The sequence below is a fragment of the Jatropha curcas genome, chromosome 1 (genome assembly GCF_041381405.1).
Source record: "Jatropha curcas cultivar XTBG-Jc1 chromosome 1, XTBG_Jcur_1.0, whole genome shotgun sequence".
Taxonomy (NCBI): domain Eukaryota; kingdom Viridiplantae; phylum Streptophyta; class Magnoliopsida; order Malpighiales; family Euphorbiaceae; genus Jatropha; species Jatropha curcas.
Window position 1 is genome coordinate 32,038,086 of NC_143151.1, and position 24,077 is coordinate 32,062,162.

The 24,077-nt window shown below is 32.2% G+C and overlaps 5 protein-coding genes across 6 annotated transcripts; 2 read left to right on the top strand and 3 right to left on the bottom strand.

The window, feature by feature from the left end:
• The first annotated feature begins 341 nt into the window (after nucleotides 1–341).
• LOC105635017 (uncharacterized) lies at nucleotides 342–1,595 on the top strand. Its single transcript, XM_012217997.4, has 3 exons — nucleotides 342–744; nucleotides 862–1,002; nucleotides 1,325–1,595. The coding sequence occupies exons 1-3, from the start codon at nucleotides 577–579 to the stop codon at nucleotides 1,478–1,480; spliced, it is 465 nt and encodes a 154-aa protein (XP_012073387.1). The 5' UTR covers nucleotides 342–576; the 3' UTR covers nucleotides 1,481–1,595.
• A 244-nt stretch (nucleotides 1,596–1,839) lies between these two features.
• On the top strand, nucleotides 1,840–3,075 carry LOC105635092 (hypothetical protein). The gene is made up of 3 exons (XM_012218081.4): nucleotides 1,840–2,427; nucleotides 2,508–2,648; nucleotides 2,749–3,075. Exons 1-3 carry the CDS (start codon nucleotides 2,269–2,271, stop codon nucleotides 2,953–2,955), a joined length of 507 nt encoding a protein of 168 aa, XP_012073471.1. The 5' UTR covers nucleotides 1,840–2,268; the 3' UTR covers nucleotides 2,956–3,075.
• A 3,622-nt stretch (nucleotides 3,076–6,697) lies between these two features.
• Nucleotides 6,698–10,371, bottom strand: LOC105635016 (Major facilitator superfamily protein). The gene is made up of 4 exons (XM_012217995.4): nucleotides 10,085–10,371; nucleotides 9,597–9,814; nucleotides 8,021–8,574; nucleotides 6,698–7,947 (listed from the first exon to the last, which is right to left on the bottom strand). Exons 1-4 carry the CDS (start codon nucleotides 10,182–10,184, stop codon nucleotides 6,984–6,986), a joined length of 1,836 nt encoding a protein of 611 aa, XP_012073385.1. The 5' UTR covers nucleotides 10,185–10,371; the 3' UTR covers nucleotides 6,698–6,983.
• A 3,802-nt stretch (nucleotides 10,372–14,173) lies between these two features.
• LOC105635020 (Isochorismatase family protein) lies at nucleotides 14,174–17,723 on the bottom strand. The gene is made up of 5 exons (XM_012217999.4): nucleotides 17,428–17,723; nucleotides 17,229–17,342; nucleotides 16,335–16,569; nucleotides 16,137–16,253; nucleotides 14,174–14,412 (listed from the first exon to the last, which is right to left on the bottom strand). Exons 1-5 carry the CDS (start codon nucleotides 17,473–17,475, stop codon nucleotides 14,339–14,341), a joined length of 588 nt encoding a protein of 195 aa, XP_012073389.1. The 5' UTR covers nucleotides 17,476–17,723; the 3' UTR covers nucleotides 14,174–14,338.
• Nucleotides 17,724–19,955: 2,232 nt separating this feature from the next.
• Nucleotides 19,956–23,469, bottom strand: LOC105635021 (transcription factor bHLH68). Of its 2 annotated transcripts, none has more exons than XM_012218000.4 (9): nucleotides 22,819–23,448; nucleotides 22,265–22,634; nucleotides 22,094–22,168; nucleotides 21,745–21,810; nucleotides 21,462–21,527; nucleotides 21,253–21,309; nucleotides 21,065–21,109; nucleotides 20,732–20,779; nucleotides 19,956–20,463 (listed from the first exon to the last, which is right to left on the bottom strand). In XM_012218000.4, exons 1-9 carry the CDS (start codon nucleotides 22,989–22,991, stop codon nucleotides 20,332–20,334), a joined length of 1,032 nt encoding a protein of 343 aa, XP_012073390.1. In that variant the 5' UTR covers nucleotides 22,992–23,448; the 3' UTR covers nucleotides 19,956–20,331. The 2 variants fall into 2 exon arrangements, 1 of the variants encoding a protein (XP_012073390.1); XR_002284423.3 differs by having other exon boundaries at nucleotides 20,416–20,463; nucleotides 21,391–21,527; nucleotides 22,819–23,469.
• Between the last annotated feature and the right edge of the window lie 608 nt (nucleotides 23,470–24,077).

Consider the following 24,077-nt stretch of genomic DNA (forward strand, 5'->3'; position numbering starts at 1 on the left):
TTATATATCACAATATTATTCGAATCTAATGGATCTTCCTATGAAAATAAATGTATGCACCGTTAGGAAGAGGACTCTTGTTTAATCCTTGAGGATTGTATTGTGATAACTGAATTAGTTTTAAGGCTTTATTTAATTGGCTTGTAATCCCAATTAAATTGGAGGTACAGGGCAACAATTTAATCTTTTCCTTCGAAATTCAATTGAAAAATTGTTATTTTTGTGGTTAAAATATTTTATAATGTTTGACTATTTTATGTTCACATTTAATTTAATATTACTATTTGATGTTTCCCTAATTTTTAAATGGGAATACTAAATAACCTAACCAAGCTTAACCTCATGGATGAGTTCGTTAATTTGTTAAAACAGCAGGAAAAGGAATGAATGTGATATTAATTTCAAATCTTCAACCGACACTGACTCATTTAGAAATTATATTGGGTTGGGAGGCGCCGGCAATTTAATTCTTTCATCTGATTTGGTTGAAACCCACCAAACGCAAGAGGCACAATTTCCCTTCTACTGATTACAAGAAAACTTCACCATTGATAGACCCAAAACAATCAGAGAGAAATGGAAGAAAGCGACCGGAAAGTCCAAATATCCAACAGATGGCTTCAAGCCCTATCTAAGGGTACTACAGGTCATCAACTGGAAGCCTTCTCCCTTGATGGCCTTGAAATTCTGGAGGCACACGAGGGTTTTATTCGCTGTAACTTCGTCGTCTCCAATCGCATATCTGTTAGTTTTATTTTTTTCTTCTTAATTATCATATTTCGTTCAGTGGCCATCTTCTTCTTTTTTTATCTGTTCTGTTTGTGAAGGTTGTGATATTTTTGATTATTGAATGATTTTCAGGACGGAAATGGAAATTGGCATGTAGGAGCCATGGCCACTCTAATTGATGATGTTGGGGCGGCTGCCATATTCTCTTTATCTGGCCATGTCAAAGCATCTCTGGATTTCAGCATTTCCTGTTACTCTACCGCTAAGATTCAAGTACAATTTCTTTATGTTCAATTCTTCAAACCCTAATACACTGACAATTGGCAATTACTTGATTTGAAAGCTCTAACGTATTTCAATTTGTATAAAAGATATGCTGAAAAAATCTATGCTTTGACAAAATCTTAGAGCCAGTTCATAATTAGGACAAATTACAAGTTAATTAAATAGAACGTTTGAAATTAAAAATCTTCAAGCACTTTGCGTGAACTAATGATAAATTATATTAATGGTAATTGACTTTATTACAATTTGGTTTGATTTTTGATTTATTTATTGAAATTTAGAAGAACAACAATGTATTTTCACATGGCAGGAAGAAGTTGAGATAGAGGCAAAGGCTGTAGGAGAGAAAGGAAGGCTTATGTCAGTATTGATAGAGGTAAGAAGAAAGGGTAATGGAGAATTAATTGCTTTGGGTAAGCAATGGATGGCCTCTAATAACAATGCAATTAAAGCAAGTAAGCTTTGAGCTTAGACCCTCGTCTATGGTTCTTATGTTGTTTCGTATTAATTAACAGAATATGTCAAATTAAGACACAGTCATTTTTGTAATTGAAAATGTGGTAAAACTATTTTTACTGTTATATGGATTGATGCTGAGTAATTTTTACATTACAGATTAATATTTAGGAATGATAAATTACTTAATGTATACAAGTGACATAAAATTTGAGTATTTTTAAAATATGAAATTTCTATAATTTTAATATTTTTTAACTAATATTACAATCAAACAATAAAAAATGAGTTGTCTGAAAAGTATTTTTCAACAAATAACGTCAGGTTATTTTTAAAAATAAACTAAATTTAATTTATTGAGAAGATCATGATTCTTATAGAACTCTCAAATCAAATCTCAATGGTCTTTGAATTTAAAAATTAAAAAATAATATATATTCCCTAAGCATTGGAGAATTTCTAAAATATAAAATATCCTCAGTATGAAAACTTAAACGGACAAATCGATTCTTGTATCTTACATCAATCAATTACCCACTGCTTCACGTATGTATTAATGGAAATTTAATTAAATTCTAAGAATTTCCAGAGCTTCAACCACCAGGCCACTAGCAATTAATGTGAACTGAGATTCTGTAATATCAACAATTTTATTTATTTTATAATGAAGTAAGGCTTCCCATTACAGCAAGAAACATTTAATCTTAATATTTAATTTAATTTTCAAATCTAAACAGGAATTTGCAAGATTATATAAACGGATTCATCATTCCATCTAGTCTGCCAAAATAAACAGAAATGGAAGAAGAAAGAGTCAAGATTTCCAAGAAATGGCTTCAACAGTTATCAAAGGGCAATGGGAGTCCAATTGATGGCTTAACTTCTGACAGCTTGAAAGTTGTGCAGGCACAGAAAGGCCTTATACGTTGCCGTTTGGTTGTTTCAGAGCGCCAAGCAGTTAGTTTTCATTTTATCTTTAAGCTCAGTTAATTAATATTCTTGTGATTAATTATTTATCTTACATTAAAAATAAATAGGATGGTGATGGAAATTGGCATGTGGGAGCTATGGCAACTCTGGTTGACAATATTGCAGGAGCTACAGTCCATTCTTTTGCTGGCCAAATTAGACCTACTCTTAATTTCAATATGTCTTATTACTCTTCCGCCAAAATTCATGTTCGTTCTCTTTTCTTGACTCTTTTTTTTAAAATATATATATGTATGGAAGAAAAAGAATTTATGCTTCTTATTATAATATGAAATGATACGAGTACAGGAGGAAGTAGAGATAGAGGCAAAGATAGTGGCAGAGAAAGGAAAGCTAGCAGCAGTGATGGTAGAGATAAAGAAGACTGATAATGGAGACCTAATTGCTTCAGCGAAACAATGGACTGCTTCTAATAACAATGCAGGCAGAGAAAGTAAGCTTTGGACGGCTTTAAATTTTACTAATAATAAGAAAAACCCAAAACCTAAGCTTTGAGCTTCTAATTAATTAAATTTAATCACGCCAATTAATCTCACCCTTCACTGTATAGATTTTAATTAGTTTGGTAGCTCATTGGACTTTATTTTTTCATGGAAAATAATTTTTAATTTTTTATCGTTGTACCGTCAGTTGTATGAAGATTATGCTAATAATAATAATAATAATAATAATAATATATTAATATTTTAGAAAAATATATAATAGTAGTTGACGAATTATAGAATGATTGGGACACGTGTAAGATAAAATATCACAAAAAATCTGGGGTGAATCACGTGGACTTTTTATGATTCAATGTCAACTGTGTTGCTTGGTGGTTCATTGAGATCTTATTACATGCAGACGCAGGTAAGTTATTCAAGATTTGTCAAGCATGTTTAATCAACTAAGCACAAGTGTGTTTATCCAACTTATTTAATAAACAGACATAATTTATTACAAATTTACCATCGTCTTCTTCTCTGCTCTGTTTCCTGTTCTGTTCATAAAGGATAGATATGATATGCGATTTGTAGAATGGAGATGGAAAATGGAATCCGGAGCCATAGCAACTGCAATTGATGTTGTTGGGGCAGCTGCCGTTGTTTCTGCGTTTGGCAGCTATATCAAAGCGCTAGCATCCCTTGATTTCACCATTTCCTGTTATTCTACGGCTAAGATTCAAGTATTTTCTTTAATTATTTATTATCTCTCAATCCACAAATATAAAAAATTAATTTAAAAATATTAAATCGTGGTTTTCAAAGGAAGAAGTAACAGGTGATTATAATAAAAATTAATTGATTGCGAATACATAATTCTAAAGTCAACAATTTATATTGTAATCTAATATTATGATCAAAGATATAGTTTTTTTTTTTATTAATTACCTATCGGTTTGATGGTATGAGACACTAGATTTTTTAAGCAACATCGAGACTGAATGGTTTAAAAAAAAAAAAAAAAGATATAGTTTATTTAGATGTTTGTTTTATGGGGTCCAAAATATAAAAGATGAATATTTTTAAAATAAAAGTGAGAAGCAAAAAACAATAAGGATTTGCAATTATGGTTTGGATGGAGGAAGAAGAGAAGGGACCATCCTCAACTGGACCTTACTTTGTTTAGTACTAGTATGATCCAAATGCTATTATGCTAATGCTCACTGGGCCTAATGCATATGGACCAACAACTCTTCAATATCCTACAGCTCATGGTTACACTTTTTTTTCTTTTTTTCTTTTTTTTTTTTTTAAGATCAGATATTCTTAGAAAAATAATAATAATAATAATAATAATAATAATAAGTTGGGCAAGTGGTTGTAAAATATGGAAGAGGACTGAGGAGAATATGCTGATAAGAAATGGAATTAAATAATATATTCTGCAGTTGGATGATGAAGAGTATATAATGGCCTACATGCAAGAATGTTATGAGACAGATAATAAGTTTTGTTATTTATTCATTATTATCCAAGTAGTCATGTCAGATTTATGGTATTAAAAAAAAAAAAAAAGCTGATTTTATACTTTATAAATAAATACTACAAAAGAATTTATATTTAACTAATAAAACATTTTAAAAATAGGAAAAAGAAAACTATCTTTATAAAATAATAAAAAGACAGAAATAAATAATTAAAGGTCCAAAACTCATTAAAAATCTAAGAAATAGTGATGTGAACTTTCTAAAAAAGGATATTCATATTAAAAACACGAATTTAAAATTTACGTATCAAAATTAGAGGACTCAATAAATTATAAAAATGTCCTGAGATTCTTATACAGACGATATGAAATAAAGAATTTGAATATTCTTTGTAGAAAAATGTTTTAACAAATTAATTAAAATTTTGATTTATAAATCTTTTTGCAAGTTAAAAAAAAAAAAAAAAAAAAAAACATTAAACGTGGATTCGTTTTACCAATTGGCTTGCGAGTACTTGAGTTGTTCACATGCAATGTAACAGTGTTATTATATGTCACTTGCCAACAAAATCTAACCACTGCCTTTTTGACTTGAGCACCTCTGCCTTTGTTAGTGATTCATATACAACTTGGCACATGCTTCAATTTGTCACCCAAAAAAGCCATTTATCAAGCAGAGAAAACACAACTTTGATTTTATCATTTATGGTCCTGTCTTTAAAGCTTTAACATTTATTAGAAAATTAATAAATAATATCACTTTAATAATATTAACCAATTTAATAAATATTATTTTAAAAAAATTATATCTATTATGTATTCTACGACGATGTCTCCACTTAATTATTTGGCATTTAATCAATTAAAAGTATTAAGTTCATTGTCTTAATTATCAAATAAAATGATACTCCCTCTGTTTTATTTTAATAGCAATAAATATACATTTTACATTGTTTCATTTTAAGTGATTATTTAGGATTTTGAATACTTTACTTAAAAAAAAAAAAATCATATGCAAAAGCAGATTATAATTATTATTTCCAAATCCAAAAATTTGACAATAGGTAGAAGCGAGTGAATTAAATATCAATCTTTGTGAACTCAAAAAGAAAGAAATAATTGGAAGTTGGCTTCTTTTTTTTTTTTCTTTCCATTAGGTGAAGAAGGACCACGACAGAGGGGAATAGACACCCTTTAATTTCTATAAATGTGATAATAATATATACCTAAACAACATCATTTTAAAAGGACCTACCCTACATTTGGGACAACAGATTCCTCTGCCCTAACATTATTATTCACTATTCATCTTCAAAGGCTGGTATGGACTATGGATCCCACCACCAATCTTTTCTTTTGCTAATCATCACTATCTCATAAACCATACCAATCTAAAAATTTACTTGTATACTTATATTGTTTTCTTTTATAAAATACAATTTATTGAGTTAAGAATGAAATAATAATTTTGGTTAAACATTAGGAATTTCATAGTAATTTTTTCCCACAAGCAAATCTTCAGGTAAAAAAAGAAGACAGTAAAAATAATTGGGTTAAAGAGTGATTATGAAATGATTATAATAAACCCTTGCAAAGACTTTTTCAATGATTGCAAACAGTGGGCTTTAAGCAAAATAAGAAGCTATAAAATTAAAGTCCACATGCATCTTCTTTCATTAATTGCCTTTTTGCATGAAAATACGTGCACCTTTCACCGTTTAAATCATTAACTTTTTTTAGTTAATTAACATCGTGCCTTAACTAATCACCTACCATGTTATAAATATGTACATTTCATATGAGAGTGAATATGCTCATTGTTATATAAATTTCAAAATTTCTTTTTGATATCATCACGATCGTTTTTCCATTATTATTTAACAGTGAAAGAAAAACTAATTTTTGTCGAGTCATGTAGAATTATATTAAAAACCCTCTCTAATTCCATTACTCGTTATGCTATTACTGACGTAGAATTTCTATATAGATTAGTTATTGTCTAATTAAAATTGATTCCATATAAAAAAGAGAGACCCAACAACTTTCATAAATTTCTGCATAAAATATAAAAAAAATAATGATAATGATGACCATGTTGACGACAAAGACAAGGCTGATAATAACACTCTAACATATATACCCTCCATTCTTATTTCATTAAAGTCACAATAATGTTATCATAATGGATCTTATTTTAGATCTCGAATGGGATGTTTTTATCATGATTGTGATGGTTTAGATATCAATTTTCAAAATTAAGTTTATGTCTCAATCTTAGGTATATATCTATAACGCTATCCGAGAGAACGACTAAGAAAATGTAATCAACTGATACGCAAAATATAATAATTCAGAATTTCGTTGAAAAAATATGTTACAGAATGTGTATATTGTATATATATATATAATTAAGACTCAGAGAACACCCATATGTGATATGCAAATGGGTTTACAGGAAGATTTAATATATAATAACTGCAAAAATGATATATAAATATACTTAATTCTCACTATCACACAACAATCACACAATGGTTACACTCCAATTGATTAATTAATTAATTAATCAAGCCAGAAAATCCACTAAACTCTTGATAATTCTTCTCCTTCCACCCCTAAACTCTTGATAATTCTTGTCCTTCCACCCCTTTATTATTAGCTTCATCTTTAATCATCGCCCCTAAAATAGATAGTTCTTCCTCTTCTTCCTTACTGAACCCATTCCCTTCATCTCTAACCTTCGTTATTCTCTCCTTACAGGGTCCATAAGCCCAACTACAGAGTACAAAATATACCAAATTAACAGAACTCATTATTGCAAGAAGCCAATAATAGTTATCAATGTGACCTTTGTTGATATTACTTGGAACCCAACCATCTCTGCCTCCTTTTGAAGTAACATTATTAACAGCACTTAGAATAACACTTGCTAATATGTTTGCTACTGCCATTCCAAGTCCGTTCAGTGCTCCGGCTATACTAGACATGCTCTTAGGAAACTCCGAGTAGTAAAACTCCGTTTGGCCGATTGCATTAAATGCTTCTGCTAATCCATTCAAGCAAAACTGTGGTATAAGCCATGATGCAGACATGTTCAACACAGCTTGAGGATTATTTAAGTACCCATCTCGAATTGCTTTTCTTCGACGAACGTTCTCAACAATGCCTCCAACTACCATGGCTATGCAAGAAATGAAAAGTCCTATTCCCATTCTTAGTTTAACGCCAAGGCGAACTGGTTTACCTTTGATTTTTGCTGCTAAAGGAAGGATAGCGCGGTCATACAGAACAACCCATGCTGCTAGAGAAATGACTACAAATGTAAAGTAAGAGCCTGCAGGGATTTTGAAATTCGAAGTAAGATGTCGGTCCATGGAACTCGCTTGCAACACTTGAAATGTGCTTTGGCTAACGTTAATTGATAACATTATTCCTGTCGACCAAATAGGAATAACTCTAATAAGTGCTTTTAGCTCTTCTACTTGCTCTACTGTGCATAGACTCCATGGATTTGCTGCTGATCCATCTGGGGCTAAATCTTGTTCTTGATTTCTTATTATGCAAGCTTTGTTCAAGAACCTAATGGCATAAAATTTTATTAATTACAGAACATGTATAAACAAGTTGATTAGTTAATCTGTCTAAATCATACCTCAGATTTTCAGTTGGGGCAATGAACTCCGAATTCTTGTTTCGATGATATTTATCATCAGAATCTTCAAGAGGGAAAGGAACATTTCTATTCTTGTAGGCAACAACAAGAACTTGCATAAAGCCAGTGAGCAAACTCTTTTTTGCTTTCGGTTTAAGATAAAGCGGAGATGCAACCAAGAACAAGAAAAGTGCAAAGAACATTAGAATTGCAGGAACTCCAAAACCAACTCTCCAACCTTGATGATCTTGAATATAAACAATTGCTGTCAAAGCAATAATAACAGAAACAGCTGTGGAAGCATAGTACCAGCCAAAATAACTCTCTAAGACCCTTTCATTTTTGGGGTTAGATCTGTTGTCTATTTGATCAGCTCCATATGCTAAAGAACATGGCCTAATGCCACCGGCACCAATGGACATTAAGGCCATGGAAGAGAAGAGCATGGTCAATTGACCTCCTGTTGGGGTTTTACAGCTTGTTGGAGTCATTAGATCACAAGGTAGCGGCTTCAGTCGTGGAATCATTGCTGTTAACCATAGCAGGATCACCCCCTACATCAGAATTTGATGTCATTTACTATTAGTGCATTTATCTTTTACTAATTATTAATAATTTTTAATTACGCCACAGCTGCAGTTTGAACTCATGACTTTACATTCCTGAAAATGACTTGTATGCTCCAATTTAAATCCAAGGATTCAACATAATTGATAATCAAGATTGCTTAAATTCCTTTGCTGACCAACTTCAAGATTTCTAAAAAGTTTATGGTTCTGTTTCAATACCTTCCATGGAAATAAGTAAATAAAAAGAGATTATGATTATGATGAATTCATTATTTTTGTCCTTTTGCTTTATTATTATGATGACTCCAGTTAGAATTGAGACTTGCAAAACCCAGTTCAAATTAAGGGTTTTTATGCATAAAAAGAAAACAAAAGGAAAAAAACAAAAATTCAAAAAATGAGATTGAATCGTTTCAACCAACGACCAAACTTGATAGAATGTGGCCCTGTTTTCACATGTCCAGTCAGTCCCTTTCAGCTTTAAGAGGTCTTTAAGGAATTGTTGCCAACTAGTAAAGACTAGACACAGACAGTCACACTGAAGAGATAACAGCACACAGTAGACACCCACTTAATCCTCTAATCACATAGTATTTATTTATTTATCCCTTTGAACATAATTAACTTAATCACATACATAATTAATTAACTCGAGCATATAATCACTTAAGGTCATAACGAAAAAGAAAGCCCATCGAGTCTTTCTTTTTTCATTGGTTTATTATTAGGCTTTCATAAATAGTTCAGACTTACATATTCACTATCTGGACATGATTCTAACAACTTATTTTTTAAAACTAAAACTTCTGTTTCTTTTTCTTCGAATTATTTTGGTTAATTTGAGTGTAACTAGATTTAAAACTCTCAACCTTGTATCTCTGGTAAAAATACTGATAAAATCCAATAAATTCTTCATTATCATTCTCTTTTAGCAATATCACGGCAGAGTGAAAACAAGATTAAACTCATAAATTGCAAAGGAAAAAAAAGGGAAACTAATTAATTACCGAGAGACTGGCGATGGAACCAATGCCAATGGTGAGGAAGCGACCCAAGTAAGAATCAGAAAGGAAAGCACCTAAAAGAGGCGAGAAATTGGTTGCAGCATTCCAAAGGAAGATTATATTGGCACCCTTAGCCACACTCATGTGATAATCTTTCAACAAGTATAATATCATGTTCGGTAAAAGCCCATAGCTTGCCACCTTCTCAAAAGCCTCATTTGCTGTTTACAAATTATAAACATTATTACTCAAAAATCAAATCAAGATCCAAACACATTGAACAAAGAAAGAAAGAAATTTACCGTAGCAATTTTCATTATAATTAAAAACCCAAAAGGTTTCAACAAGATTTAAAGATAAATAAACTTCAAGAATCCAAGAAACTACATGTTCTTGAAAAGTTTGTGCTTTTCAAGATTGTAAGACCAACAAAATTTCAAGAAACCAAGAAACTGCATTTTCCTGAAACTTTATGCGTAATTCGTACGTACCTATAATAAATGGCAAGGTAACGAAGCCACCTTTTCTTGTTTTTGGAGTAGTCGTCATGACTTCAGTTTGTCTTGATGCAGTCTCTTCCGTTTTCTCCATTTTCAGTGCACTCTAGCTTCTTCAAAGAAGGAATACCATAGAGAGAGAAGAGAATACTGAGAGAGACTCTTTAGTCCTAGGAGTTGCTTAGTTTATGTGATTTAGTGGACAAAGAAAAGAATGATCTTTGTGTAGTAGTTCCTTTGACAGGAGATAAATATAAATAAAAAACATAAATAATAATAATAAGAAATTAAATAATTATCACAGTTGCACTCATATTTATATTTATATATAAGATAAAAAGATAAATTATTGAAGTGGAAAGGGAACACACCATGATCCTATCAAGCTGCAACTTTTTGCTTGCCGGTTACATATACACTTCACAGTTCACACACACCTCCTTTTTCACTTCTTTTCATTTTCCAAAAATACAAAATTGCAAAAGAAATAATTAAAAAAAATAAAATAAAATGGCTTCTATTTTTTAAAAAGAAAAGAGTACATCTGACTGACAATACTCTTTTTGGGGATAAGATGTGGTAGGCTCCACAGTAATATAAGATGGTCCCACTTCCTCTTTTGCTTTTACTTGTGAAACTCTCTCAAGTCAATTTATGCAGACACTGAGAAGCTCAAAAGGAAAGTATAATTATAATTTCTGTAAAAGCTCAGAGAATTTGTGGAAAATGGGGTGGCCTAGGCCCACCAGGTCGGTTCAATTCAAACTAGATTAGAACCAATCTGAGAGAAAAGCGGCTGAAATCGGTCACATTTGAATCCAATTCTGGTTCTAAAATTTGAAACTTTAACCAGCTGAAACCGGTCAATTTCAACCATTTAAGATGAGAAAAACAAACAAAAAAGGTTCAGAAAATGGCAAGAACCGAAATCAAAATTAAACCGGCTCAGCCTGAGTCGGGCTCGATTCCTATTTCTAGTTGAACCGGGCAAACCCTAGGGTGGGGTGGCTGCACGTGGATTATCGTATTTTAATTAATATACTATTCTATTAAGCACATAGAAAAATATAGGATGACTAATTTTATAAGCCATCCGATGTAATGATGATGGATGCAATATTGAAACTTGAAACCTGAGGCAGTAGAAAAGCTAAATTATAGTATATAAAGTACAAGTCTTACAAGAAAAATAGTTTGAACCTTGCAACTATATTGTAATAGTACTATATTCCTACATTTTTTTTGATAAATATATCACAATATATAGTTGATCATGGTGTATTTTATTTTTAGATTCTAAAATAATCAATCACATTATAATTTATTAATTATTTCCGGGTATCTATACACATTATGTATATTTTGATCATGGGATGCAATCAATTCATTTAAGACAGTGAAAATATATTTTAAAGTGTACTTACCAAAAAGCCAAAAGTTGAATACTACATAATTTAAGTTGCGGGACCAAAAAATTCACGAGGAAGCAATTGAATTGAAACTTTTTCAAAAAAGAAATATATATATATATATATATATATGTAAGGTAGTTGAAAGTACAGTTATTAATTGAAGTCGGGGGGTGGCTCGTGAGTGGTTATTGGTTAGGTTATGTGACGAATTTTATTAAATTGGGGGTACATTTAGTACAGTAGAGACAAATGAAATTTGAAATGCGGGTTTCAGGCTTTTTTAAATCATAACTGTAAATGCTCTAGTATAGTGTCTTAATTTCAAATGTTGATGCCTGTAAAAGTAATCTTTATCTTCTTTTTAAATGGTAAAAATTTATTGACCTGAGAGCAACTTCTACACATTAATAACATGTGTATTATCCCAAAACCAAATTAATAATGTATGTTCAATTGTAAAAATAAAATTTTAATTTTGAAAAAATATGATCTGGTGAATCCCATAAAAGATCTGATATCGCCAGTAAGAATAAGAAATCACACGTGTGGGTGGAGAGTACAGTACAGACTACAGCAGGAGAAGTGGAAGTAAAGGTAAAAATGTAAGAAATTGAGAACAAGTAATAATTCTACCTGAAAAGTCAGAGTGAGTTTTGATTCTATCAAAATTTGCAGAATCAGATTGTCAAATAATGGTGGGCCCTAAATAAAAGACAACAGAAAGACGATGCCCATGTCCCTCCCTCTACTTAGCCAGCCCTTTTGCGTGTTCCACTCTCGCCCTATATACACTCTTCTCCTTTATCTTATTTTTTTTTTTATTTATTTTTTTCTGGATAAAGGTTAGACAATGCTGGTGAGCAAAGGCTTTTTCTCCTTACTTTTTCATGTTGTAGGAAATAATTTTTGAAGATTTCACATTGGTTGTCTTAATTAATTAACAAACGTTACCTGGTGGGGTGGGACCAAACATGCTTTATTAGTCAATATTAATTGTTGAATGATTTTTCTTATCAATGTCTAATTAGGGCTCACATTCGTTAATTCCGTCAATAAACATGCAACTTAAAACAAGGAAAAAGGTTGTTCCCCCTCCCCCCCTTACATTATTAGCTTAGAAAGATTAATGTGGTCATTAGTTGTCACATTCCAATCATTTCAACCTTAATAATAGAAACCACTAAATATATACCAGTTATCTTATCTGTGCATGGCTCGGAAACACAGAATAGTTAGTTAAATAGTAGCAGCAGGAGGCGAGGCGAGGCGTGTTCAAGAACGATCACATTCAAATGCATAATTAATGAAAATAGATTTGCAATAAATCATTAGAGGAAAGAGGGTAGTCCTCCTGAGTCATGTAGATCAAGCGTCAAGCTCACACCAATGTTCCAACTCTAATATTTTTCATGTCAACAGTGCTGCCTGATTCAAACAAATTAACCTGGGACCCATATATAATCAATATTGTACTTTGATGGGACAACACAAAATATAATAAAATTATTATTATTATTATTATTATTATATTGAATAATTAAAAAATTTTATATAAAGGATTATAGCCTTGGCCTTAAGAGTGAATCTCGCAGACACACTAATGTTAAGTCACACAAAATTGCATAAAATTAGAAATCACCATAAATCTGCAATTTCAAAAATTACCCAAGTCAACAAAATAGAAATATACACGCAAGCCAATGACCATCAAAGCATGCGTTTCTATTCATATGCCATGTCAAATTTCACAACAGCAACTAGAGTCTGAAAATAGACACAGTTACTACAGTTCCTCAGGTTGGAGGTTCATCTAAGCCGGTAGTCCCTAATGGCATTTCATAGGTTCTTTTAAGACGAGTCATGTAAGAATTGCAGTTTCAAACAAAAATTGTGGTACAATATATGTATAAGGCCTATGAAGCACTGTCTTGTCTTATATTCTGTCTGGCAAAATGTATATATAACCTGGTAGAGGACAATTTTTTGTCATTCTCTTCAATCTTTTGAGAATGACAAGCCTATTGAGTACTTGAAGCATGGGTTGTGATGGATCAATGCTAATGAGAATGATGCAAGACTCATCAAGTTGAAAACTTTTTGGTCAAGTTATAACTTGCCAAAATGTGTAGTCCACACGGATGAAACATTAACATCTAGTCCCATTTAAACAATTACTACTTAAAAAAAAAAAAAGAAAAAAAAGAAAAATCTACTGCTGCTCAATACACAAGGAATGGTCTTCAATCCAACCCCAAATGGCACCCAATTATGACATCACATTTTTTCCAGCAATGTTAAGAGTCATGATAGATGATATTAGTGTAAGAATCATAATATGAATATTATGATAGATGATATGCATTTCACTTTAATTCCTTTTCCGATCACAGGGCAACAAATGCTACCTCATGACTTTTTGGTGGACTTCACCATTCATCAATTATTTGGTTCCAATCCAGAAGTGCCCTCAACAATATAATATTGCACCTAGTGTGTTCACATCCAATAATTACATTGAACTTAACCAGGAAACATAGTCAACATCATTCAGAACTTGAAAAGAAACTGAATAATTCACTTGCAAGTTGCAAACTCTTTCAAATTCACAGTAAAGTTTTCAAATCGTGATACGGATTGCTCAGCATCAACTCAATAATACAAAGCAAGAAACTGAAAGAACAAATATTTTATTGCATTTTCTCAACTAGATTTAGTACATTGATGAGCACGCAATAGCAAGTTCATGAACCAGTTAGAACTTGTCCATGAGAGAGTGTTTGACAGATTCTGATATAAGGACCATAAAAGATTCAGTACTTTGTCATCATCCGGTAGATCAAGCATCGGACTCGCACCATTCATTTAAAGTGGGGATTGCAACTCCTATATTTTTCATGTCAAAAATATTGGCTGGTTCATAGAAATAGAAATCCAGGTCAGTCATGTGTGCCAATTGTGCAATCAGTACAGCAACGCGATATAGAAAACTCTCAAATTATCAATTACAAATTAAAAGAACATCCACACATGAATAACAGACAAAAAGATAATAATACACTTTTCCATAAGCCAAGTTACCAAGCATGCTGAGTGGGAAACAATAATCAGAAGTTAAGCAATGCGAATGGACAGATCTTGTTTCATTAAAAAAATGCAATGCGAATCGGGAGTTCAATAAAGTCCCACCTAGTTTGGAAGTATTTCAAATTAGATAAAATACTTGTACAACAACTATCTTAATGTTATGGTATGGCCTAATTGTCCAATCAGTTTACAGTGCTAAAGTTGTTTCATCTGCCTTATCCGTTTACAATATTCCCATTTTAATATCGCGTATTTTGCTTTTTTTTGTGCATTGAAATCTAGAGAAGATCCCAAAATTCATATCCAGAAATCTATGAAGAAACTAGCCGGTTTGAAAAATCTTAACCTCTCCTCAAAGCTTATTTTCATTTCAGCTGTCTTACATGATATCAGAACTAACAAAATTTTGTCCTAGGAACTTTTATGCAAAATTTAAGATCGATAGGGAAAAAAAAAACACCTTTATCCAGTGAATGCAGTTGAGAAAGCATTTAAATTTTTCCCTTATATCCTATAAGTTTGTGTACAGCATCCAATTTTGAGTTCAAGATTTTAGCCTAATGATTTAAACATACTTCAGCCACAATATAACAGCTTAAGGGGTGCATTTTAGTCTCTCAAAGAGATGATTCTCTTCAATTCCTTCCAGCACTTAAAATGAGGACAAGACATGCAATTAATAAACGCATTATACTTACCATGTCTCATAAATCAGCTCTAAGAAAAGCCAAAAACAGATCAATTGGGTTAGCCACCTGATATTTAGCGGGTCTTACTTAACTGTAATATTTAAAGACAAATTAACCACTCGCCCTTGCATGTGTTATATCTAGATTCTCAATTATGTGTCTATCTTGCATTTTCAATTACCAAATAAGCTGCTTGTTTTCATAACTAGTCCAAACAAACTTGAAAGTAGACCAAACTTTGTACTGCAAACAAATTGAGAAATTTCATATAAGTTTAAGTTGCCATGGTGTGATTACAGTATCATTGTTATCCAATTTTTGCTAAAACACACAAACTGAAGCCTCCCAATCTATGTGTCAAAAACACAGAGAACATGCTCGAACAGAAGACTGACCATGGATACACATATGTATATATATACACACACACCTCATAATTGCAAGTAAGCTCTAATATTGAAAATCTAAAGTCTCCTAGATACTTTACTAATGCAGCAAAGAATAGATGATAAACTAGGTATGGACAAACAAGCCATCAAACTTTAGTCTTACTGTCAATTTTCTCGGGGAAATTAGAAAATTGTCCTCATGCCCATGATTCAGAAAAAAAGGGAGCCGACTTAGTGAGACAATTACACAATTATAAAGTAAATTATTTGTAAAAGAAATTTGAGGCAGTATCAGACTTGATGCCCCTCTTAATTCTTATTATAACTCCCCCCCTCTCTTTCTGATTTTAATCTGACAATGACCTTTATTCATTTAAAATTATCAAAAATCTTGAAAGTGTTAATTAAAACACAGGACAACATCCATTCTAAAATAAGCCATACTCGTTTCGAGCAATGCAAGTATACGTACCAATATGTACATCAGGTGTAGCAGCAGCTGTGGCATCAACAACAACGGAAACATTTTGGTAATCCAGAGCTACTGCATCAAACACAGTCTGCCTAATGCAATTTGGAGTTTGAACACCTAGACATGCAACAAATTACTCAAACCACATGTATATCAACAACAATAGTAAATGGGTCAGTTTCCTGGAGTTGCACCTACCAACAATCACCAAATTCTTAATTCCTTCAGTTTGAAGAAATGAATGGAGATGGGTGTTAAAAAATGCACTGAAGCGTGTCTTCACCACCTTATAATCCCCCTCTTTGATCACAAGGCCATCAACCAGTTCTGCACCCTCACTTCCCTTAGAGGTGGGACCCACTTTACCCGCAGAGTAATAATGCCGGCGGAAAAGTTCGACATCTCTTCCTAGTGGGTCATGTTCGCGAACAGCCTAAACCCAAAAGGTGCCATCATACTCATTAGCGTTATGAACTTCGCTTTTCCAACTCATATATAGCAACAATATATTAAGATTGCATTAAATTCTATAAATTTTGCAAAATCAAACAGAGCGCAAAACAAAGCATACAAAGAGCAACGCAAGCCTTCGTGGATTTGAGACAATTGGCAACTAAGATGTTGCCTTCCAAGGAAAAAGAAAATTTCTCCAAAAAACTAATTGAAGCATTCAACATCACAGACATGTTTGAAACTTGGAAGTAGCCCCCAAATTTTTTGAAAAACCTATCTATTACAATAGTTCCTCAAGTCTTTTGCTTCTTTTTTCGCCTAAAAACCCTTTCTTTAATAGGACAGTCTTTTTGCAACGACCATGGCCATTTAAACAATTTATCAAGTAGTTATAAACATAAATTCAGCAGAATTCTGTTTGGGAAAAATTTTCCCTGAAAATATTTGGTCCCTAAACAAACAACGCAAATGAATTTGGATTCCAACAATCACCAAAATATACAACATCCTTCCACTTTCCAGTGGAAATCAAAATTTTCCCCAAGAAAATAGCTTGCCCATGAAACAAGCAGGTGTATGATAGAAAGATATCGAGTTGTGTGTGTTAAGAACAAATGCGAAGCAGTAGAAAATACTTACCCAAACAACAAGGATGCCGCGCTGCCTAGCAATTTCAACTGCCTTAATCACATTCGGGACGATGGCTTCCCCTCCATTGACTCTCATCAATCCATCTTCTAATATAAAATCATTCTTCAATCCACAACAACCAAAACTAAATTATACAAATTTCATATATATATCAATAAAGACACAGAAAGATGTAAAAAGAGAAAACCTGCATGTCAATGACTAAGAGAGCAGTTTGTTTCCATTTATCTGCCATGTGACTTCACAAATTCGCTAATACCAGCTCAAGGTCCAAAAATACAGACACAGGCGAATTGCTAATCCTCTACTTTCACACATCTCAAAGGTTCGACTGACAATAGAACGGTATGTGGACGACATGCCGTTTCATTGTTTTGACAGTATGATATAACGATGACTCATTCCCGACTCACGAGCAATATCAACGACTGGTCATTGAAGTTCAGATAATTAGATTACATACGAGCTCAAATGTCTGCTTCATCCGTCCAAATGACAAGCACACGGCCAGAACATTCATGCCGTTTTGGTAGTGAGATTGAGAAGTCCAGAGAATGGCCCAAACGGACCATCAAACGAAACTGAGCACAGAAGTCCAGAGAAAGGCCCAAATGGATCATCAAAATGAACTTATTTCAGTAACGATATTTTAATCTGAAGCGTGAGTAAACGTGCGGCGTCCAACGACCGCGCGTCGTTCCATATGCTGATATTTTGACGTTGAGCTTGAATTAATCTCGACCACGTGTAAAAGTAAAAGCACATAACTATACGCCGTCGTTTCCCGTGATAGGAGTATGATTTGATGTAATAAAAAAAATTTGAGGTTTGAAATGATTGAAGTAAGGGTAAAAAGTTTTTATAGTAACTTTCAAGATAATAAAGGGAACATATGTAATCTGATCATTGACGAGGTAACAACCTTTTCAATAGACGTAGGTTTGAACATAAGCGTGCTCTTCTTCGTCCTTTACACATTCATTAATTATTGTCGCAGACCAAATTAAACACAGTACTAAGAAACATATAAATATACACACACACGCATCAAGTTACGTGTTAACTTAACAAAGCCTAGCTGAGTGTGACGCAAACAAAACGTCAGAATGACGAGGGATAATACGTGTCAAAACGACAAGGCAAAGGGTGTGTGGCTCCATGTCACTTGAGTGCATCTAAAAAGCGGTCTAAAAAGACCCAAGAATGGGGTCCATATTAGCATATTCGGGTCAGGCACTATCCACATGCATTTTTTTTTTTTTGGCTTTTTTCTATTTTATTTTATTTTTTCAGAGTTATGTATGAGTTAGATAAGGTTAAAGAACAAATATGCATTCGTATAATGAGTACTGAGTAGTAATAAAAAGTTGCCTTTAGCTAAGAAGAAAAAGAATGTTTTTTTTTTTTTTTTTCCTTTTTTCTAAAGAAAAAAAATTGATAAAAATAATTTACCCTTTTTTTCAAGATAAAAAGAGAAAAAGAAGTCTTTAGAGTACAGTGTTTTGTTGTGTAGTTGCAGACTTATAATTGTGAGGATGAATAATAATGGTGAAACAAATGGGATTGGATTCATTTCACAATTCATACAATTCTTTCTTTCTTTCTTTCTTTTCTTCTGGTTTTCTTTTTGGTTGCTTACAATAATTTCAGAGACTGTCATAAAATTACAAAACCAGAGAAAAAGGCAAAACTATGTAACATGAATTTCTGTTTTCTTTATAAACTGTCTCATTTTAGGTATATATATATATATATATATATATATATAGAGAGAGAGAGAGAGAGAGAGAGAGAGATTCAATCATAGAATAGAAAACCTAGCCTGCCTGCCATCTCTTTCAGTTCCTTGATCGTCTATTGGCTCAAATTTTATCAATTTTCCTCTATATTTATTTGGAAATAATAATAATAAATTAGTATACATTCCAGTTTATTTGATTCTTTTATGGCTAAGTGAATGTATAAACTGTAGTAAGAAAAGACTTAATTATATCTGATGCATACGTCCAACAAATTTAATAATCACGGTTGACAAATGAAATGGTAATAAATATACGTACACACAGTATAAGTAAACATTTTCCATCAACATGGGCGCATGAACTCATATATATCTATATATCGGAAAATCAAACTTTAATTTCAATCATTGTTAATTAGAATTATCCAAAAGGGTTACAGTTTAATGCAAATGCTTTGAGATTAATCAAGTCATTTAACTAATAAGTGGTGCTCTAAGAAGCACAAATAGACACACAAAGAATGGTTTATGTTCTTCCTTGAAGCTACTTATAGACGTGGATGATTTCTTAAATTATCAATCGTTTCTCTTTTTCATTTTTAAAAATTTGAAGGTGATGATCTTTCTACACCATAATCACTGCTACAAATCTTCGAATTTCCATAACTATTTCAGACCCACTCATATAATAAAAGTTTACAAATAATTCATCTTACTACAATCAATTTATTTAAATCCTTTTCAATTCCTCTATAATTTGAACATTACTATTATTTATTTGTTACTCTCTTTAACCCATATATATATATATAGTCTTATTTTATTTTTTAAAAGACCGTTTATTATTTAATTTCTTAATATATCCCTATTTAATTTACATCAAAATTTGAAATTGTATGTACTACAACTGGGCAAAAAATTGCTTAAAAATGTACTTAATGGATTGGAATGAAATGAAATAACACATAAAGAACTAAGACTAAAAAGAATGGCATTTCTTTCCTTTGATATAATATTGAGAAGAAAGAATGTCATCCCTAAATAAGCATCTTGAAATCAACCGAAAAAAGAAAAACTTAATCGAGAAGCTTCATTATATGAAATGAAGCTCTATAACATAGAGAAAAACATAAACAGACGTACAAAGATCATTAATTATCTTAATTAAGTTAATTAATTAGAGGGTACATGCAGATGCAGGAGCAATAGCTTGGGCACTTCCAGTAGTATCTTTTAGAATGCATAGCATCATGAGCAATCAGCCTTTGGATTGTTTTGCAGAGTGACTGCTCATGATGTTATATCATTCAATCAAATTATTTTCTCCAAAATGAAAAATGCCACCGTCGATCAAAACCCGCCCCCGATTGCCGGAGCCCAATAATCAGCACCATTGTCACTTCCAACATGTTGAGTGCAAGATACAGGAACTAAGCACAACCCTCTACTCTTCAAGTCTTTTGGCTTGTCTTGGCTATTATCCTGATATATAATTAATTAACAAATCAAAATAAAGCAAAAGGGTATCATTACCAATACTTTTTTCATAATTAACTTAATTTCTACCAATGATTTAATTTCAATGTGCATAATATAATATTAGAGCTATAATGAGGGATAAAGATAATGATGATTGTAAAGTAATATGTATATAACAAGGAAAAAATTGTGTATATATGTATATTAATTAACAACAAGTCAAATGAAGGAGAAAACTATAGTATAAAAATGGAGAAAGAAAAAAGAATACCTGCTGGTTAGGACCTCCTTTTCTTTTCAGGCAGATGTCATTCAAGAGCTAAATGAAAAATGAAAAGTTCAAAAAAGAAAAGGATTAGTGTTTTCCATATCTTTCTCATATATCCCTTTTTTTGATTCCCAACTATTCTATTGCTGTTAAGTATGCTTTTTAGTTAACTTTCATTTAGGTAAAGTTGTATAAAAAGCTGGGAACCTTGTTCTTGTTCTTGTTCTTGGTCTTGGTTAGCTAGCTATATATATAATTATATAAATATATACAGATTAGACTTGTTTTTCTCGATTTTTTTAATGGAACTGATGGATTCAAAAAAAGAATGCATACCTGACCTGGGTCTTCAGGAAATACACAGTTCCTTTCTCCTTGAACCTAATGATAAAAGAATTCTTTCCCATTACTTGAGTGTTTAATTATAAATATAATTTTGTACAGAAAATGTATATATATATATATATATATATATATATATATATATATATATATATATATATATATATATATATAGAACTTACAGAATGTTGATTTCTAATGTTTGATGATGCAGTGGTCAAGTAAGGAGAGCTAAGGGCCTGGATATACATAAAGATTATTTATTTATGAAAGAAATATTAATGATTAGAAAAAGAAAGAATAATTTGAGCAACTTTAACTGCATGCTTTGTCTCGCTGATTCTGAGTTAGTTGCAGAGCCAGAGAGTATAAAATGTGGAAGAAACATCACCTCAATTTGACCTTGAAGGAATCTGATATATCCAATAGCTTCTAACAAGACAGAAGCTGTGTCAGTCTGCAAAAGAGGAACAATTAACACATCACACCCACACTCCCCAACTCTTCTTTTTCTTCTTCTTTAATGTTAAAAAGAGAGAGCCAAAAGAAAAAAGAGAGAGAGAGAGAGAGCTCAATTTGATTCTAACTTTTTTTTTCTTTGTATTAGGGTTTTATATTTTTGTGATAAAAAAATTTAAAAAACTTCTTATTGAGAAGTTAATTAGAAGTTTTACCTTTCCAAATGGGGAAACTAGCTGGTGAAGGGCTGTGATTCTGTCGCCCAACTTCTCCTTCCTTACCTGGATTAGTTTAGTAAAATTATATATTAATTAAAGTAAATTATTGTATACATAGAGAGCTAGAACTTAGTTTTGTTAAAACTTGTACTATTATATATTTAATTTAATAGATGAAACATAGCAGAAGAATCACACATGCCTAAAGAAATGACAATCAAGAAAGACATTACCCAAACACACACTCAGTGACTCAGACATATGCGCACACCCATGCTCTCTGAGTTAAAGAAAGAAAAAGAGAGAGAGAGAGAGAGAGAGAGAGAGAGAATTGCTATAGTTATACCTTTAGAGGTGGCTGACTTGAAGATGGCTGAACCCTAGGCTTCTTACATACCCCACCGGTGGCAGTGCTATTACACTGATTAATATTTGATAAAAGAAGAGAAAAGAACATATGTAAGAAACCCAAATGAACAATTTATTACTATACAGGAAAACAGTTGTATGTACCCACCTCGGATGATTGATCTGGATGTTGATTTCTGATATCTGGTGGTTTATTATAAGAGAAGTCAAGAATATTGCTACTAAGAGTTGTAACACAAGACCTAGGGGAAGAGACAGGCATGACTTGTTGTTGCGACCAGCAAGTAGCAGTAGTAGTAGTAGTAGTAGTAAGTTGATGATGATGAAATTCATCATCTCCATGACCGTACAAATTGCTATTATGTGCAACTTCTTGCTTTACATCAGCAACTACCTGAGGAATTCTTGAATATGATGGATTCAAGATTTGGTCTTCCCAATTTTCTAACTTCTTTGGCTTAAAATGACCCACTCCAACTCCATATCTGTCTTCTTCTTGATCTCCAGTCAAACCACCCCTAGGGAAAAAAGTTAAGAAAAAATAACCATTTGAGCTTGATAATGGATAATTCAAAGAAAAGTGTAACACTTTAACTGTAAAAGAAATTGTATCTGAATTTTAGATCAGAAATTAAAGAAACTTTATAAAACAAAAATATAATAAGAGATAAGGTTGGAAAAAAGATAGAGAGAGAATAATACAAAAGTAGTTGGCTCCATGATTGAGGAAGTTCTTGATTATCAGGCAAAGAATTGAAAGGAAGTGAAGAAGAAGAAGAAGAAGATCCAAACACATATTGAGAAGGAAAGAAAGCAGCAGAAGTCTGTTGTGATGGTGGATGCATGCTCCACCTACTAGGGTTTCCTGCCATCATTAGCTTTGCACTGAGGAAGAAGATGAGCACTCTTTCACTCTTGCCCAATAATCTTCATTCTTGCCTTCAAAAAAGAAGCATATAAAGATAAAATTTTCTTTCTTTCCCTTCACTTTCTTTCTTTCTTTATTTTCTTTTCACTTTGTCATACTATTTCCTTTCCTTGTTTATGCAACCTTACAAGAGCTTATTATCTAAAGGTTTCAAAGTCCTGTTTACTTTCTCATATGAGGCTGAAGAAACTTTGAGTCCATTTCCTCAAAGAATTTTTATAGAGGATGTGGGGTTAGAGAGCTTTGCATATGTTTCCTTCTCTTTCCCTTTTCTTTCATTTATTTATTAGCCTTTTTTATTCTTTGCTTTTTTGCTTTATTATAAAGTGGGGGCAAGAAAAAGCTGGTGGGCAGTGTTTCAGTACATATAAACTAATGGTTTTTGTAGGAGCTTATATAACTTGTTTCCTTGATTTGGGGTGCTACATTGGGATTGTAATTTTGGAGTTAGGGTTAGGGTATTGTGTGTGTGCACACACACACACATATATATATATTTAGGATTATTAGGGTATAATTGTATTAAACCTCAATCTGTCTATTTCTCCTTTTTCTAGTGCAATAATTCAACTTACCAAACAGAAAATACTCATAAATCTAATCAGTGGATGTAAAGCCCTAACATTTTAAGATAATACAAAACACAAAAGCAAAAGAAAACTTCTATACCCACACCCTATTTTATATGTTTGTGTACTATTTAATGTATTTATTTAATTTCCTTTACATTACTCTATTATATTTATACTGTGGTTGGAGGCTGCTAATTTTGCACTAAGCGTGCACATGCTTCCAAGCAAAAAGTTGGATCAGCCAGTTGATGGTTTTCATTTAATTTAAACTGCAACTCAGGGACAAAATATAATGATTGAACATTTTAGCCTATAGTACTTCTTTTATTTTCTTGCTTAGAATTTTGAGTTTCATTAGAATGTTTTTTGTGGTACTGTACAGATGCCTGGACATGAGAAGAAGAAACCAGGATGCCAAGAGATGTTTTCTTATAAATATCAAAGAAGAGAGCATTTTGTTT

Coding starts and splice junctions, on each gene's coding strand:
- LOC105635020 (XM_012217999.4), bottom strand. CDS start 17,475: ATGGCAGATAAATGGAAACAAACTGCTCTCTTAGTCATTGACATGCAG. Junction 17,343..17,427: donor TCTTAGTCATTGACATGCAG/GTTTTCTCTTTT, acceptor TGTGGATTGAAG/AATGATTTTATATTAGAAGA. Junction 16,254..16,334: donor TAAGAATTTGGTGATTGTTG/GTAGGTGCAACT, acceptor TTGCATGTCTAG/GTGTTCAAACTCCAAATTGC.
- LOC105635017 (XM_012217997.4), top strand. CDS start 577: ATGGAAGAAAGCGACCGGAAAGTCCAAATATCCAACAGATGGCTTCAA. Junction 745..861: donor TCGTCTCCAATCGCATATCT/GTTAGTTTTATT, acceptor AATGATTTTCAG/GACGGAAATGGAAATTGGCA. Junction 1,003..1,324: donor ACTCTACCGCTAAGATTCAA/GTACAATTTCTT, acceptor TTCACATGGCAG/GAAGAAGTTGAGATAGAGGC.
- LOC105635021 (XM_012218000.4), bottom strand. CDS start 22,991: ATGATGGCAGGAAACCCTAGTAGGTGGAGCATGCATCCACCATCACAA. Junction 22,169..22,264: donor ATCCAGATCAATCATCCGAG/GTGGGTACATAC, acceptor AATATTAATCAG/TGTAATAGCACTGCCACCGG. Junction 20,780..21,064: donor TTCCTGAAGACCCAGGTCAG/GTATGCATTCTT, acceptor TTTTTCATTTAG/CTCTTGAATGACATCTGCCT.
- LOC105635016 (XM_012217995.4), bottom strand. CDS start 10,184: ATGGAGAAAACGGAAGAGACTGCATCAAGACAAACTGAAGTCATGACG. Junction 9,815..10,084: donor TACCTTGCCATTTATTATAG/GTACGTACGAAT, acceptor ATTTGTAAACAG/CAAATGAGGCTTTTGAGAAG. Junction 7,948..8,020: donor GCCCCAACTGAAAATCTGAG/GTATGATTTAGA, acceptor TTATGCCATTAG/GTTCTTGAACAAAGCTTGCA.
- LOC105635092 (XM_012218081.4), top strand. CDS start 2,269: ATGGAAGAAGAAAGAGTCAAGATTTCCAAGAAATGGCTTCAACAGTTA. Junction 2,428..2,507: donor TTGTTTCAGAGCGCCAAGCA/GTTAGTTTTCAT, acceptor AAAAATAAATAG/GATGGTGATGGAAATTGGCA. Junction 2,649..2,748: donor ACTCTTCCGCCAAAATTCAT/GTTCGTTCTCTT, acceptor ATACGAGTACAG/GAGGAAGTAGAGATAGAGGC.